The sequence below is a fragment of the Periplaneta americana genome, chromosome 5 (assembly GCF_040183065.1).
Source record: "Periplaneta americana isolate PAMFEO1 chromosome 5, P.americana_PAMFEO1_priV1, whole genome shotgun sequence".
NCBI lineage: Eukaryota > Metazoa > Arthropoda > Insecta > Blattodea > Blattidae > Periplaneta > Periplaneta americana.
Window position 1 is genome coordinate 174,503,869 of NC_091121.1, and position 17,914 is coordinate 174,521,782.

The 17,914-nt window shown below is 34.9% G+C and overlaps 1 protein-coding gene across 4 annotated transcripts in view; it reads right to left on the reverse strand.

Annotated features, from left to right (window-relative positions):
• The window catches only part of LOC138700297 (phospholipase A1-like), a 39,358-nt gene extending 24,805 nt beyond the window's left edge, over positions 1 to 14,553 (reverse strand). For 2 of the 4 annotated variants that reach the window (XM_069826816.1, XM_069826812.1), the window contains exons 1-3: positions 14,442 to 14,553; positions 9,915 to 10,012; positions 1,508 to 1,625 (exon numbers count right to left, since the gene is read on the reverse strand). In XM_069826816.1, coding sequence (XP_069682917.1) covers positions 1,508 to 1,625; positions 9,915 to 9,963 — 167 coding nt within the window. In that variant the 5' untranslated portion in view covers positions 9,964 to 10,012; positions 14,442 to 14,553. Of the gene's footprint in view, positions 1 to 1,507; positions 1,626 to 9,914; positions 10,013 to 13,928; positions 14,031 to 14,441 lie in introns of all 4 variants that reach the window. The other 2 variants (XM_069826815.1, XM_069826813.1) reach the window with 2 other exon arrangements.
• Positions 14,554 to 17,914: the final 3,361 nt, after the last annotated feature.

A 17,914-nucleotide genomic window follows, 5' to 3' on the forward strand; every position in this document is an offset into this window, starting at 1 on the left:
TGCTTCCCTATTGAGCACCTAACGGAAGTATGTCACACACAATAGCCAATATTTCCAAAACGATGGGTCATTGGCCACCCATATCAGGTATGACTTTCAACAATACGTCTTGTACTTTCATCTCACACAATCTTATTCCATTCGGTGATATATAGAGCATGTCCTCTCCTTGTAAGTCCAACTTAAACCTAAGGATAATGCAAACATCCAGGTCACAATACTAAGGAACATGTCCCATGTCAGGCTAGGGAATAGAATTCTAGATATTATCCTAGTGTTCAGCATTGCTAATCACTAGACCATGTGGTTCGCCGAATTAATAATAGAACTTTTTTAAAATTTAGTAAAATCTCTTTATTCTTCAGAATCAGAGATTGTTGCTGACATAATACACTTTTCTTTGTTGAAGAAGATTTCTTGGAAAAACTATTCACTTACACAATGCATGGTGTAGGTAATTTTACATCATTTTCAACAGGCCAATGGGACAAGTGGTTTTCACCTATATATCGTTTCTAAAGCCTTTGTCTCGGAAATGTTTATAGCAAAAATTACAAGATATGTGGTTTACAAGAAGAATTGTTTTTATACAATGATGTCTCACTGATTTCTCTGAGCAGGAATCACTTTTCTGGGAAAAAAGTTTATCTTTCTTTCTCACTTTCTTAAAATCTCTTTAGTGGGACGAGGATAGTGTATATTTTTCAAAGACATTTGTTCATTTAAAATGTTTGAATTAGCAAATGTTTGTCCTGAGTTTAATTCTGGTGGTAATAGTAAAATTGAAGTTATTTAGATAGTTTTTTCTCGAAGTTTTCCCTCAATCAGTCGCAGCAGAATTGCCGGATAACTTTCGGCGTTAGATCTCGGGTTCATTTCTTGATCATGAATATTTTGTATGTATTTATTTACACTGCAAGTGGGCAAGCACCCGGTGGCAGTGGTATACGCAATATAAACAATACACAATACAATTATACAATACACAATACAATTATATACACAATACAATTTAACACAATAATTACAATTAATAATAAAACATAAAATACCTAATTTTACAATACAACCTACATATGTATAGGCCCTACATAAGTTTCAATAGTCTTTCACTTTACTGTCATCTAACTCACTGTAGTGGCACTATGACGCATTTCACTGACACTCTATAACACATTTCACTGACACTATAGAACACATTTCATTTACGCTATAAATTATCACTGATCGGAACTATTCACTGCACTGTAAAGCCATAACTTGACTGACTCACCTCGCTGGGTAGGTGGGTAGATAGGTAGCTAGACAGACAGACAGACAGATAGATATTGCTCTTCAAGCGATAATTTCTAGTTATTTGTACTACGATTCTTTCATCATCTGCAGCTTTATGATCGACAGTTACGTATTAACCTACCCTTCCTATGACTTACGTTTGTCGTTTCATTTCTTTTTGCCGAATTTATGATTCCTTACTACGTACTGTGATTTATAACAATGAACTTACGTTGTATATAAGTAGAATGTGACGTCTGGGTTGGGACATACTTTTTGAGCGTATATACATATCGGAAGTCCTGGAATTGGCGAAGACGGGACTGTAGTGCCGTTATTCTGAGGTACGCCTGAAATAATAGGAAAAACACGGGACTTGTCACAAATCATGTTGGCAAGCTCAAATGAAGACCTGAATTGCAGAATATCCCAAGCCCACTTTTTTTCAATTTTCACTTTTTTGGTTAAATGAATGTGCATATCTAGGGCTACCTCCTTACACTACATTACTGCTAAAATGCAACTCTCACCATATTTAATGACACAATATAATTCTTAATGAGTGGAATAACTCCCCAAGTCCATGGACTTGATCAGTTCTTCCATGCAGTAAAATGTTTATTTATTTCAGTCAGTTTCCTTACGACCTTTGCAGTGAGAACATTAAAATTTGTGAGAGTTTATATTTTACAATTTTTAAGTAGGTTATTTTACGACGCTGTATCAACATCTTAGGTTATTTAGCATCTGAATGAGATGGTGATAATGCCGTTGAAATGAGTCCAGGGTCCAGTACCGATAGTTACTCAGCATTTACTCAAATTGGGTTGAGGGAAAGCCCCGGAAAAAATCCTCAACCAGGTAACTTGCCTCGACCGGGATTCGAATCCGGGCTACCTGGTTTCGCGGCCAGACGCGCTGACCATTACTCCACACGTGTGGACTATTCTACTATTTAAAATATAGGACGTTTCAAGTGAGTGATTCACAAATACGTGGAAAAAAAACAAAGTGTGTGAGAAGTGGAAAAGAAATTTTGCAAAACGGAAACGCAGTGCAGGAGAAGAATATACTACACGCACAGGAAAAATACATCTAGCTAGAATGTCAGGCCCTAGCTGCAAATGCAGAAGAAAATGTTTTAGCTGACAAAAATAAGCTAAACGTTCATCCTTGTGGACTGATGTCACCAAGTGTTGTTTCCTGCTGAAGTCCGAGAAAAGAAGAATGTTCCCAAAAGAACTTCATTATGAAGTAAAAGTAAGTTAAATATTCGAATACTTTTTTCATATTATATATACCAAAATTCAAATATCTTGGAGCAACAGTAACAAATATAAATGACACTCGGGAGGAAATTAAACACAGAATAAATATGGGAAATGCATGTTATTATTCGGTTGAGAAGCTCTTATCATCCAGTCTGCTGTCCAAAAAGCTGAAAGTTAGAATTTATAAAACAGTTATATTACCGGTTGTTCTGTATGGTTGTGAAACTTGGACTCTCACTCTGAGAGAGGAGCATAGGTTAAGGGTGTTTGAGAATAAGGTGCTTAGGAAAATATTTGGGGCTAAGCGGGATGAAGTTACAGGAGAATGGAGAAAGTTACACAACACAGAACTGCACGCATTGTATTCTTCACCTGACATAATTAGGAACATTAAATCCAGACGTTTGAGATGGGCAGGGCATGTAGCAGGTATGGGCGAATCCAGAAATGCATATAGAGTATCAGTTGGAAGACCGGATGGAAAAAGGCCTTTAGGGAGGCCGAGACGTAGATGGGAGGATAATATTAAAATGGATTTGAGGGAGGTGGGGTATGATGATAGAGACTGGATTAATCTTGCACAGGATAGGGACCGCTGGCGGGCTTATGTGAGGGCGGCAATGAACCTTCGGGTTCCTTAAAAGCCATTTGTAAGTAAGTAAGTATATACCACATTAAACAAATAACCAATCGTAGCTACAATGAAATATTGCCATCGATTTTTATTAACTCTTTCATAAAATATTCAAAGTGTTCAATTCTTCCCAGCTAGACTACAGTTTTTTCGATGAAACTGTACGTATAGTATTATGTATTTTTAGGTATCCGTATGAAGAACTAATAATCTCATATGCCGGATGCATTTTGCAGTCTTCATGGCATCGGGGAAGGGAGAGTAAATCGCCTCGCAAAGGTAACTGCAATGGGGGAATCTTCTACTAGTAAAAGATCAGCATAATAACAGACCCCATAGTAAATCTGCTGAGACCTTAAGTAAGGTACTGTGCTTTTAATTTTTCTTTCGAGTTTTTAATTTTAAAAATTTTACTAAATATATTTAGCGTAGTCCTAAATGTAGTAAGTTTTATTTTCTTATCTGTAACAGGTAAGTGATCACATACGATCCTTTCCTTTATAAAGTGAGCCATTATGGAAGGAATAAAAGAAAGAGGCGATATCTGTCATCAGAAATAAGTATTATGAAAATCTACATCCTTATCATTATCCGGAAAGTTACTTAAAATCAAAAGTGGTAACTCCTGAAAAAGTAAATGTAGAGTTGAAATATCATTGGTTCCACAAATACTATATTTACAACTTCAACTATCCTTTCAGATGTTCTGCTACGGACGTGTATAATACATAGGAAACAAGTTGAAATTATGCACAAATGATGGCTTGAAGAGACAGATGACACAAAAGCTATCAACATACAAACGAAAAGCTTCTGATTCTACGACAAGTAAAAGTTCTCAAATCTTACCAAAGAAAGGAATAACATTGATGTCCTATGTTTTGATTTCCAACAGAACTTGCCATACCCTTACTGTCTGTGATCGAGATATTCTACCTCTGTCAGCTGTGGCAATTCAGCTTTTCTATTCAAATTGCAGAATCAACAAAAAGCACAATGTTCGTGTGGAATGAATTTCAGGGACACAAGGGTGTTAACGAAGTTGTTTCGTGTTTAAACAACTATATTACAAATGTTTGCAGAAGTTGACTCTCTCTACTTGTTCTTCGTTGGTTGCATTAGCCAGAACAAGAATATGACAGTGGTTCAGTATCTTACAACTCTGGTTGCTTCTGGAAGATTCCAGTGCATCACTCACTACTTCCCTGTAAAAGGTCACAGTTTTCTTCCATGCGACACAAACTTTGGAAGAATAAAAAAAAAGTCAAAAGCAAGAAAGTAAAAGTAGGAACTCCGAGAGAATGACAAGACATTTTGGAGAATGAGGCAAATTTCAATGTGGAGACTTTCAAGAACAAAAACAACACTTGAGACAGTATTATAAAATGTCAGCGAAGTGCAAAGGTCAGGAGTTTTCTATTTCGAAGTACAAAATATTTAAGTACTCAAACAAGTTCCCAGGGAAAGTCGCAGTTACAGAAAATATGGAAGGAACAGATTTTGTTATATTCCTTGGTGAAAAATCCTTTCCAGCATATTACTTTTAGCAACCTCACCTTGTATGCCAATACATTGCCTATAAAATCAGAAAAGCTGGAAAATCTGAAACGTTTAGTGAAGTATTTATCACTAGCAGGTGCAGCGTTATATTCATCTCACAGGATTTTCTCAACCTGAAATAATATCGATGGATTCCGAAAAAGAGGAAGCAGCTGACTGAAAATCTTCCAATAAAGAAACAGCTGATAATTTACTTTTCCTACTTGCAAATAATGTGATTTGTTATTTTTCTCGTGCTTATTACCATAATTTGTGTTACAATATCTAAATAATATCTTAAATAAAGTGATTTTTTTCTTTCATAACCTATTTTTTATACCATGATTTGAAAAACATCCCAAGTTCACGGCTATATATTAATAATTTCCTCCTAAATTAGGCACTGTAGATTGTTAAAACTTATAGGGAGTATAAAAGGGAGCATGACATACACGCTGACCAAAAATGACTTCTATAATTATAAAGTTTTTTGTCTCTACTGAAAAAAATAGTTCTATGGACTTGGGATGTTCTGCAATTCAGGTCTTCAATTACACTTTTGTTGCTTTTCATCCCCTACACAGTAATTTCAATATTGTTGAAATTGAACAGATCTAATAAACATAAAATAGTTATCTGTTAACCAACATAGAGATCATCCATGTTAGACATTTCAATTAGTTATACAGGTGATGGTTCATAGCTTCTCTTCTGCAGTTTAACTAATGGAGCAAATCATACAGTGACATCATTTTATTTTTACTTCAATTTTTATTGTACCTGAGTTTTTGAGTGTACTTCACTCCCACCCCTAAGATGTTAGTACAACGTCATAAAATAATCCACTGAAAAGAAAGATACTCTCTTTTGAGGGAAAGTGTTACTTTGCAGTTAGAAGCTGAAGTTTATAGCAACGTATTGTAACTTTTATTTCAAACAATAATGTAGCTTTATTCTCACAACAATTATCACTTTCTATGATTTCATTTAAACACTCCCGTCAACAATGGGATTTCCACTCCACACAGCAACACAATATTCGTTATTGCACTCCACAGACGACAATGACAATTCACTTGGATTATTGAAAACAACAATGTACTGCTAATCTCAACTAATGTTCACAAAGCACTATTTACAAAACAAAACGGTCCGTTCTCAGTTCACAGTTCGTTTGCCTTGGCTAGTTCTTCTAGCTCAGTCACTCAAGTTCACAGAATATCGAACCCAGGACTTGCGAGAGTCAGTCCATGAACTTCGAACTCAGGTCCCCCAACTGCGGACCACTGCACTCGAACCAAAGGCTCCGGATACGCTGCACTGGCCAAGACGCTCCCACAGTTGCGGATACACTCAAGTCGAACTCCGGTCTCGAAGCTGGCTTCACTGCTGTCCAATACTAGCAACAACAACAATTCTGTTAGCTCACTTGTGTCTCTTATTTATAACTAAACCATAGTTTCCAGAAAGTACGATGCTCGAATATTTCTATTTGTACAGACTTCTGTTCTCGCTGCTTCTTCCTGGAACTTCTCTGGATTTCTCCCCTCTGTCGCAGTCGCTTCTCTTCCCCTATCCCTTCGTCACGTGCCGCGGCGCCTCCTCGCGGCCCCTCTCTTCTGTCGGACTCGCACGAAGTTCCCCGAAGCGGCCAGGAACGCCGAGAGTATTCGGCCTGCCGTCACACTATTTATAATTGATTTAGTTTTTAAATTATATTTTGTGGTTATGACTGACAACATCAGTGTGTGACAAATATGAAATACTGGTACAGGTATTATTAGTATTCCATCTTTCTATTCTGGTTTTCTGTTTCGTTACTAGTGTTGGCACCTGTAGGAGGAAAACCTCACCTTCCATAAAATTCAGTACACAACTGAATAAAATGACAGTGCAAGAAGTAATAAAACAAGTTCGAGAAAAGACGTGAGAGACGATTCATCTGGATTCAGTATTACGGTTGGGGAAACCCCTTATAATGAAGATTCTGAATGCGTGTCCTGTGCTTTCCTTTGCAATGTTGTTAATCTTTTAACTTGTTAGATGTAGTCTATATTTTGTACATACATTTCTATGAAGGAAATATGTTAGATTTTGAGAAAAAGTATTTTTAAAACATTTTACATCTTACGAACTTCTAAGTCTGGTGTACCATTTTACAGGGATATTCAGCACGAGTCGGCCTGGGTAGTGTAGTCGGTATAGCTCTGCCCTTCAGTATACGAGTTTGCGGGTTCGATCCCGGCCCAGGTCGATGGCAGTTAAGTATGTTTAAATGCGACATGTTCATGTCAGTAGGTTTATTGGCATGTAAAAGAACTTCAGCTGGACAAAATTCCGGCACACCGGAGACGCTGATATAACCTCTGCAGTTGCGAGCGTCATTAAATTAACAATAATTTAATTTTTTTCAGCATATACTTTACGTTCCGTATTCAAAAATGTTGTGTTCCAAATCGAAAAAACCAAATAGTAATCTATATACATAATTTTAGTATTGATTTTAAGGATAGAATATAATTAATTCTCTCACCTCTTCGCTCTTCACACACGTTGGCCCCGGATTCACTTCAATTCCTCCCATTATTACTATGACTATTATCACTATGACTGCTCCAATTGCCCATTTTAATTCTTTCTTCTGCCCGCTCTCCCATCTTCTCTCTTCTTTAACTTAACTTATGCCGAACCTTGATCTATATACAAACAGATCCACATCAATTTTACTTTCGTCTACTGTTGTTCCTCTTGACCGACGATTCTTTTTTTTACATACATTAGCTTAGAGCATCGCTCTATGTTGATTCTGCAGTTCGTAGCACGACAGTACGTCCATTCGGCTTCACTTCCAGTTGCTGAGTGATGTCATCCCACTACTATTTTAAGAAATTTCGAAAATTGGTCACAAGTTAATGCTGTGTTTGAGTTCTCTCCAAAACATTCGATTGCGTTGATCACAACTCAATTTTATCAAAATAAGAATTTTATGGTATTCGAGGGAATACACCAAATATTTTTAGAACCTATCTTCATGGCAGAAGGCAATTAGTCTCAATAGGTAAACATTGGTCAAGTCTCTCCAGTATACATTATGGTGTTCCACAAGGCTCAATAATTGGTCCTCTGCTTCTTAGTAGCAATAAATGGCCTTCCTAAATTCATTAAAGCTATAACAATTATGTATGCTGATGACACTACATTCCTTTGTTCACGCTTTGATCTAAATGAATTACATGCTCTAACCAATGATATTCTATTACAGATAGCTTTATGGTTTGAATCTAATGGTTTTTTGTTTAATCAAGAAAAGGCTATCAATATAACTTTTACCCTAAATCATGTAATAAAAAATGACAACATACAAAACTATACCAAATTTCTAGGACTTTTTATAGACTCCAGTTTAACAAGGGAAAAACATATTGAAATATATGCACAAAATTATCAAGCGTTATATATTTATTAAAGAAATTAGTGACTTTCGTTTCTCAAAATTATTTAAGATGTGCCTACTTTTCGTTCTTTCAGTCGATAATTAGGTATGCCTTAATTTTTTGGAGAAATGGTAGCAAAATTGGGAGTGTCTTGATTTTGCAAAAGCAAGCCATTAGAATTCTATGTCAATCAAACTATCATGAACATTATCGACCTCTTTTCAAACAATCACAGCTATTAACTGTCATAAATGTGTGTGTGTGTATATATATATATATATATATATATATATATATATATATATATATATATGTACACACGAACTAGTCCTTTACACTCGACAAAATATAGACAATTACTCATTAATGGTCAATATACATGATCATGAAATTAGAAATAGTGAACAAATTAATATCTCATACTGTAGATTACATAAAACTGGTACAAATTCTTCTGTCATGGGGATGAAATTATATAATAATCTTCCCAGTCAATATTATAAGTTACCAACCAATAGTTTCAAAACTAGATTGTATAATAGGCTTTTAATTAATCCTTTCTACTCTGTAGATTAGTTTCTTAACATAAATTCATACGAAACTATGGGAGTGTCTTGATATTGCAAAAGCAAGCCATTAGAATTCTATGTCAATCAAACTATCATGAACATTATCGACCTCTTTTCAAACAATCACAGATATTAACTGTCATAAATGTGTGTGTGTATATATATACACGACCTAGTCCTTTACACTCGATTAAATATAGACAATTGCTCATTAATGGTCAATATACATGATCATGAAATTAGAAATAGTGAACAAATTAATATCCCATACTGTAGATTACATAAAACTAGTACAAATTTTTCTGTCATGGGGATGAAATTATATAATAATCTTCTCAGTCAATATTATAAGTTACCAACCAATAGTTTCAAAACTAGATTTTATAATTGGCTTTTAAATAATACTTTCTACTCTGTAGATGAGTTTCTTAACATAAATTCATACGAAACTGTTTTTTAATAAATAAAGTTATTTACATTTAGTTACAAATATTACATTAAGAGTGAAGTGTTTTTATTAATTTTAGAGTTTCAAAATGTTTTGTGTTTTCATTCTAATTAAGCTTTACTATTTTCAATTATACGTGTATTTTCAAATGTATGTTTTTTGTGACGAAGCCTATCACTGTATTTTTAATGGCTTAATAAATTGAATTGAATTGAATACATATTCAATGCTATTTAAGAACATTTCTACCTCTCACCTCTTTCTCTCCCACTTCAGTTCCTCCTCTTAGCACGACTTGCTCTTCAGCCCACTTTTGCGATTGATCTTTGCAAGTTCGCCCTCAGTTTGTTCAGTCACAGAGCCCTGAGGACCAAGTCTCGACCCGAGAGCCCGTAGCAAAAGTGCTCCTGTATTTTTCATTCTAATTCCTAACGTTTTTCGTTCATATTTCCTATAAAACCCTCAATGCAAACCTCCTTTAGATATAGATTGGTATTTTAGCTTCCATGGCACATGTCTTTCCCCAACATTCAAGACCATGAAAAATAATTAAATTAGATCAATAAAGCCAGATTCTTTTCAATCACAATCTACTATAATTTCCTGCCTTCTTATTCACTCCACTTCATCTCGAAAACCAATGGCCGAGTTACGACACTTCCATTCAATATTTTCTGGACCTTAAGAAAGTTGTTTAATAAAAGTAAATCATGGTAAGATTTTAATGCACTCACTAAGACTTACCTGGTACTATCATTCTGAGCAAGCTCATAAAAATAATGTACAGATCCATGTTGTCAAATCGTACCGTTGATGTTCAGTACTCTCCTTTATGTAGAAATCTGAAAAAATGAGATGTTAAAGATTTATCAGTATTAAAATATACGTGGTACATTCATTAAGTTCTGAGACTGAGGGCATAGTGGCGGTGCGGTGCACTAGAACGGATAGATGGCGCCGTGATACGATACCTTGTCAGTTGGTCTCTCGTCCCAGCATCATACAGTTACGTGCATATAGTGTAAGCAGAACTACGGTCATTGTTGTGACTGTGATTTGAATGCGCGCGTCGGAACTCGAGTATGTTGCAGTTTGAGCAATGGGCAAACGTCGCGTTCTTTCAGAAATTAGGCGAAACTGCTATAACCGATCATAACTGGAGACGAAACATGGTGTTTTCTTTACGATTCGCAACTGAAGCGTCAATCCGCCACCTGGAAAACGCCATTATTTCCACGACAGAAAAATCCGCAACAAGACAGGTCAAAGGCAAGGTGATGCTTTAACAGTTTTTTTTATTCAAATGGAATTGTTCACATAGAATTCATCCCACAAGGTGCAACTGTAGACAAGATCCTCTACAAAGAGATTCTTGGCCGTTTACGCAATTCAATTCGTCGTAAGCGTCCTGAGCTTTGGCATAGGAAGAATTGGCTGTTGCTACACGACAACGCCCCTGCACATCGCTCCATCCTTGTCCAAGAGGAACTTGCAAGGCAACAGGTCGCTGTTTTGCCACACCCTCCGTACTCACCTGATCTCGCAGCATGCGATTTTTTCCTCTTTCCCCTCATGAAATCAATCCTACGTGGGCGTAATTTTTATGCGGCCGAAAAGGTCATGACTGCCACAAGAGAAGCCGTACTGCATCTTCCTGCCAACATCTTTCAGCAGTGCTTCCAGCAGCTACACCAACGTTGGCAGACGCGCATAGCGGCCAACGGCGACTATATTGAGGGAGGATGTCGATCTGTTTAAGTGTACGCCGTATCACGCGGCATCTTCTGAGACATCCAGATTCTTGTGGGTGCCTACCCTTCAGGCGTCAGTGTCAGAACTTAATGACTTTACCACGTGTTGGATAAACATCTTCTACGACACATTAAGGTTTCACGGTGATTGTCTTCAGAAGAAAATCTTTAAATATTCCACGGTATGTTAGAGTGGGTGAAAATCCTTAAAAATCTAGATCTTGTTAAGATTGAGTGCTATATAGTACTGCTGAAATATTAAGATGGGACTCTCACTTTGAAGGAGGAATAGAAATTAAGAGTGTTTCATCTACTGTATTTGATGCAGTGTTATTTAATCTTAATAGGCTATAAGATGTATGTTTTTCCCATGCAGTGGAGCAAAATATATTAAATTATTCGACCTAAAAATGCATCAAATAATGTAAATGATTAATATTTCACTACAGAACATATTTTGTTCATTGCAGAGATGTACGTTTTTGGCATCTGAAGTGTATTTTCTGAAAATAGACGTGTCAGGTTTTGAAAGTTTGCTCCTCACGTAATCCTAGGCTGCATATTGCGATAATAATTTAAGGAGAGAGGATGGTATTTTTTTTAACTTTTTTCCTATTTAGTGTAAAATATTAATTTCTTTTATGTAGAGAGCTCATAGCTGTAGGAACTCAACCAAATATAAATATTTTCAAAAAAAATTATATGGGGGCCCAAATTTGAAACAAAATATACCCAATGCTGGATTGTACTAAAACCGATATATCTAAACCGTTTTTAAAGATAGATTCAAACTTTTTTTTTGCAATGTATTTGCAAAAGCTTGTTCTACAAACTATCTATAACAGAATTTTGATATTAGTCCCTACGTTGGTAAAATAAACAATTAAAATTTAATAACAATTTTCTGATTTCCTTTCTTGCAAACAAACGGACGTATTTTTAAAACTAAATCAATTAACAAAATTCTGTTACAGAGAAACTTTCCCTAATAGTCAAAAGCATGTGTGTTCTAAATTTCCTGCATGTATCTTTAATAGTTCAGAAATTATAGCCTATCCATTTTTGTCTGGAAGTGTAGCAAAAAAATTGAAGTTACTGGAAACCGATAAAAGTGGGCGTGTGATTTAAAAATCCATAGCGTAGGAATTTAAAAAATTACGTCTCAACATCCGATTAACGCACAAATACCCATAAAATTTTATGCAATGCATTCCACACATGTGAAAGAGTATTTTAATGAAACAAAAAATTGTTTTGAAAATTGAATTTACCGGAAACAACAATAAATGTGGGCGAGTGATTTAAAAATCCATAACGCAGGAAGTTTAAAAGTGGCGACTCAACATCCGATAAGGGCACAAATACCCACAAAATCTTATGCTATGCATTGGACACATATCACAGAGTATTTTAGAGATTTTTTTTTTAAATTTACTCATTTTTCACAAAAAAGTACCATTCTCTCCCCTTAAAGTAGAATAATGTACATGTTCCAATTTAATTTTAATTTTATTACTACATTTTTATAACGTTCATTGATGGTTGATAGTTACTCATAAATACATAGTGCTTTCTTTTTTCGAGGGATCGATGTAGCAATGTATGATGTTAACGTAACCGAGATCGTTTTAGTAACTATCGTAGGTCTAGAAATAAACGTAACTCTTGTTCGACTATCCTTTGTTACAGACAATGAACATGAAAATTAAAACATATCGCGTATTCACATAATATTATGTCAAACCCAACATGTCGCATAATAAAATATTTGGAACTTCTTAATTTTATAAAATAGATTCCTGCGATACATAAATGAAATTCTTAAAATAATGAATAAGAAACGAAGTTTTTACTTCAATTTCTATGATTATTAATATGTCTATTTTCTCTTTTACATTACTAGTATCAATTTATGGATTTTAATGACATATTTTGGGTCTCTGTTGTACTTTTCTAGGAATATTATTGAATCTCCCTTTGTATCTTACTCATGATACTGATCAAAACTAAATGTATTACTTAGAGAATAAGGTTACTTAATTACTCGTTTATACTTTAACGTTGTCCACTATTATTATTATTATTATTATTATTATTATTATTATTATTATTATTATCGTTAACAGAAAGATAGACAAATAAAAAGTTGTTTGTTCTACAGCGTGAATTAATTGTCCTGGCTATGTCGTAGAAATTTTGTTTATTGGGCATTCGTCTCCAATATAATAATATTACTTTATTTAAACGCTCCTTGTGAAAGCATAGAAATAAATACGTAATAGCGTGTATCATTAAAACTTCGGATTGTGGCGACAACATCCTTGGCTACACCGCTACATATATTAAGAAGCATCACCTTGCGAGGTAGTTCATATGCATGCTCGTTTTATATAACAGGCCAATTACGTTTTTAAGACGTCTTAACAATATCATTCTTAAGAAAAACTCTGTTCTATTTGCACTTACCTATAACATCTTAAAATTATTTGTGGTAAATGTGTTGATATTATTTTCAACTTTAAATAATAGTAATGCTGAATTCAATATGATGAAAATATGCTATGAATAAGATAGCTCTGAAATAAGAACTGTCATATAGCACTTCGTCCTTCCGTAAACAGTCTTGTTGTGTACGAGGTGTGTTTACAAATGTCACAACACGAAAATAAAACACTAATATAGTCTACTGGAAAATAATTTTTAATTAACATTTTTGAATGTATTTGACTGTCGAATTGTTATACACTCAACACACTCAACAACGAAAGTGATAAAGATTTTGTAGGTTGCTCTAGGAATTTATAATTGTTATGAATGATAATATTAATAGTAGATTATGCAACGAGCCTATAATGAAGGTAATTAAGAAGTGAGTATGGATATTCATGAAACGAGCGCAAGCGAGTTTCATAATTTTCATACGAGCTTCATTATAGGCGAGTTTCATAATACTTTTTATGCTCGACCATATTTCTAACTTGATATTATTAATTTTATTGTATCTGACCTGGAGCAATGTCCCATATGTTGTGAGATGTCCGCAGACGCGAAAGTATTGATTTTTTCCGAGGAACAGATGTCCACAGTGACCTTGCTAGGCCATAAGAACCTACAGAGATAACATTGAAATGAAATTAGACATTGAAAAACGAGATGACAAATTGAATTTATTTGAATATTATTTACAGTTAACGCTAATTATTATAGTAACAGAACATAACCTTCTGCGACAGTATTGGATTTCCAGCCTCCGTGACTTTTCGCTAATTCTCTTTCGATTGCATATCCGAGAATAATCGATACTTGCGGTTTTATAACGGTAGAAAGCTGACCTGTCATTGGCTGAACAGTTGTAACCTGAGTCGTCATTGGCTGAAAGACCTGACCTTTAATGAGTAGGTGTACTTTAATGACATGCATTAAAGGTCTGCTACCAGGTGTATAATTACTACATTTCGGCATGGTCGAGCATAACAATATTATTTAAATTGTGTCGTTATTGCCATAATTCTGTACATACATGGAAAAGTATACCTTTATGAAGGCCTGCATCAGAGATGGTCGATATTGCTTTCTCCCGGCTGGTGGTTACGACTAAGCTGAACTCCTTTTGTATAAACACTTTAGCTTTTGCTAAGCTATTCCTTGAAACAAATTGCAACTAATCATTATGTAACCAAAATTTCCATCGACATATCTCTTTTTACAACGTGACACAAAACAAGGACATTTAGATGCGCGCCTACATTTATATTATCTATTCCCATGTTAACGAAGATCTGCATTCAAATTAGTTTGGCGTTGAGTACTATCCATCAGTATTCCTCGATAATAATAGAGGAATAGTAAGATAAAAATGTAGATGAGTTCAGTCACATGTAATTCTAAGAGATAAACAGTTAGAATTTAGTGTTAAATAATAAATTTTGGATCTAAGAACTGATTAACAAAATGAAGGAAAATCGATATATTGAAAATAAATATTCTACAAAAGTAATATTTGAAGGAAGATAGATATTACAGGTAGTGACGGATTTATTATTTCATCGGTTCAATTGATTTATTTGAGTACATAATGTACCTACATAATAAATATGGGAAATACCTGTTATTATTCGGTTGAGAAGCTTTTTTCATCCAATCTGCTGTCAAAAAATCTGAAGGTAAAATTTATAAAAAAAAGTTATATTACCGGTTGTGAAACTTGGACTCTCACTTCGAGAGAGGAACATAGGTTAAGAGTGTTTGAGAATAAGGTGCTGAGGAAAATATTTGGGGCTAAGAGGGATGAAGTTACAGGAGAATGGAGAAAGTTACACAACACAGAACTGCACGCATTGTATTCTTCACCTGACATAATTAGGAACATTAAATCCAGACATTTGAAATGGGCAGGGGATGTAGTACGTATGGGCGAATCCAGAAATGCATATAGATTGTTAGTTGGGAGGCTGGAGGGAAAAATACCTTTGGGGAGGCCAAGACGTAGATGGGAGAATAATATTAAAATGGATTTGAGGGAGGTGGGATACGATGATAGAGGCTGGATTAATCTTGCTCAGGATAGGGACCTATGGCGGGGTTACGTGAGGGCGGCAATGAATCTCCGGGTTCCTTAAAAGCCAGTAAGTATGTAAGTAAGTAAGTAAATAATCTGTATTCAAAGCATGTGTGGCGTAAAGTGACAGAAATAAAGCGAACGTCAACTAAATTCATTCCCACGTGAAATTCAATATTAATGATATCGTCTCTTTGTAATTATAGTGTACAAAATACATTTCTAGTACTTATCTTCCAAGTGCATTATATAACGACTAGTTTCAGGATAACATCGACTTGGGCAATGCCAACTCGTTGAATGTCATAAGCAAGGAGCGTGAACACAGTATTATTCTTGGACTTTAAAAACTGCTTTTCTATCTCATAATTATTATTCCTTGTTTCCTTCGCGCTTTTGTTTACCGTTATCTGCTTTAAAGGAGAAGTCATAATATAATATTTATAAAGAAATAAAACTAATAAAAACACATATGGGACTTAATGCATCATGATTAATAACTGTTTTACTTTATAAATTCTAACTTTAAGATTTTTTGACAGCACAGATTATATAACAATATTTAATTTTATTTAATACCTTACGCATCCCATAACGCGATAAAGTCATTCGGAATTAGGCCTACAGAAGAGACGTGAACTTCAACAAAAGTCTTTACAGTCATATATCTCCTCAATATTTGGCGTGATGCTCTGCAATGTACTGCAAGACAAAATAATTATTGATGTAGAAATCTTTGTCTTATTTACTGGTTGGTATAAGGAATTGGTACTGTAGGTGAAGGGAATAAAAAAGATTTGAAAGTCACAAAAATTACATATATACAGAAATGTTACTTCAATTTTCACATAACTGGGGTAGTAAAGCAGTAATTAAAACGAACAATAAATGATTGTTGAAGTAGATTGCTTAGATAAGAACGATGACTTGCGTGGGAGGGGAGTGGTAGAGAATGCGGGGGGGGGGAATTCATGTTCGGAGAGGAGAGTGTCTGCGAGGCTCGAAACTTATGCTATAGAATAGAGCAGTCATGTCAACTGATGTCCATATAGGCAAGCGCCCGATTTAGAGCTCAGGAGGGCCTGAGCGCTTTACAGCGGAAAGGAAAGAGACAGAGGAGAGAGGTAGTATATATCGCTTGGTCGAGCTATATTCAGGGATAGCCAGCACTGATTCAATGGATAAAGGGAAGAGAACTTATTAAAACTATATCCATGATAATTTTTAGATTTGTCTGAGAAGTATAAGTGCATTATGTGAATTTAAGTTTCAATTTTAATGCTCATTTATCACGAGTTTCCTTTTTATTCAAAAGTGGTATTTTCTCAACCTTTTACAGAAAGGTGAAATTTTGAAATATGTTTATTTAGTATCCTTACAGGTACTGAAACAATGTTTTTGTAAATCTAATATAACGTAAATGTGTATTACTGAAGATACGCATTGAAAATTTTGAAAATATTTGCATGGAAAATATTTGTAAGAAAATGAATTAACAAAGGAACTACTGTTACATCATAAAGAAAGATATGTGCCCTTGTGTTGTAAAAATGTCAGGTCTATAGCTTCAGCCGATTTCGAGAATATAATTTAATATTCTGATGATAGGAATTTGCGCACCAATATCACCTTAAAAGCATAATGCGATAAGGGTTTTGTTATATAATATTAGTTACAGTCGAAACATATACCTAGGTAACTTTGCTTTGCACTGTAATATTGTTTTGATTAGTTTATTGATTACTTTTATAAAGCTAAATATACCATCAATATCAATTCCAACTTACCATGTCATACTTAATCTCTTTCATTGGGATATCACTTTCTTTAGGAATGATTACATTCACTTAATGTAGTATAGTTTTACTACTATGAAATTTATGTGAATATTCCTTCTTAACTTTTTATTATGTTATTAACTGCAATATTAAGAAACTGGTGTTAGTACTTTGTTTTACAGACAATATAGATAATATTAAACAGAAAGAAGCCATATAAAATAATGACATAAAATTTCACGTTCTATTTGAAGTTTGTACACCACTGTTTTCTTAATCCAACAGGCTGCTTATTCATATTCATAATCCTTGCTCCTTCCATATCTAGCGCTTGATGCCCACGCACGTCAAGGTCAGAAAAATGCGCTTGCTTTGACATCATTGGAATAGACCTACAGCGGTTTCGGAATAATAATTCTGGCAGCAGTATGTCGTTGAGCGGTGTTGACACATGGTACGTAAGTGAACGACAGAGACAGCATATACGTGTGGGATAAAGACAGACAGGGACGTCACTAGGGGGTACGAAAGGTAGCGAAATCACTCCATAAATATCGTAGCACACACAGCGTATTCCGAATCTCACCGGTCCGGTGGCTTCAATGATGTCACGTTGCAGCGAAATAAGGAACAAAACTGGTGGAAGGATCGATGGCT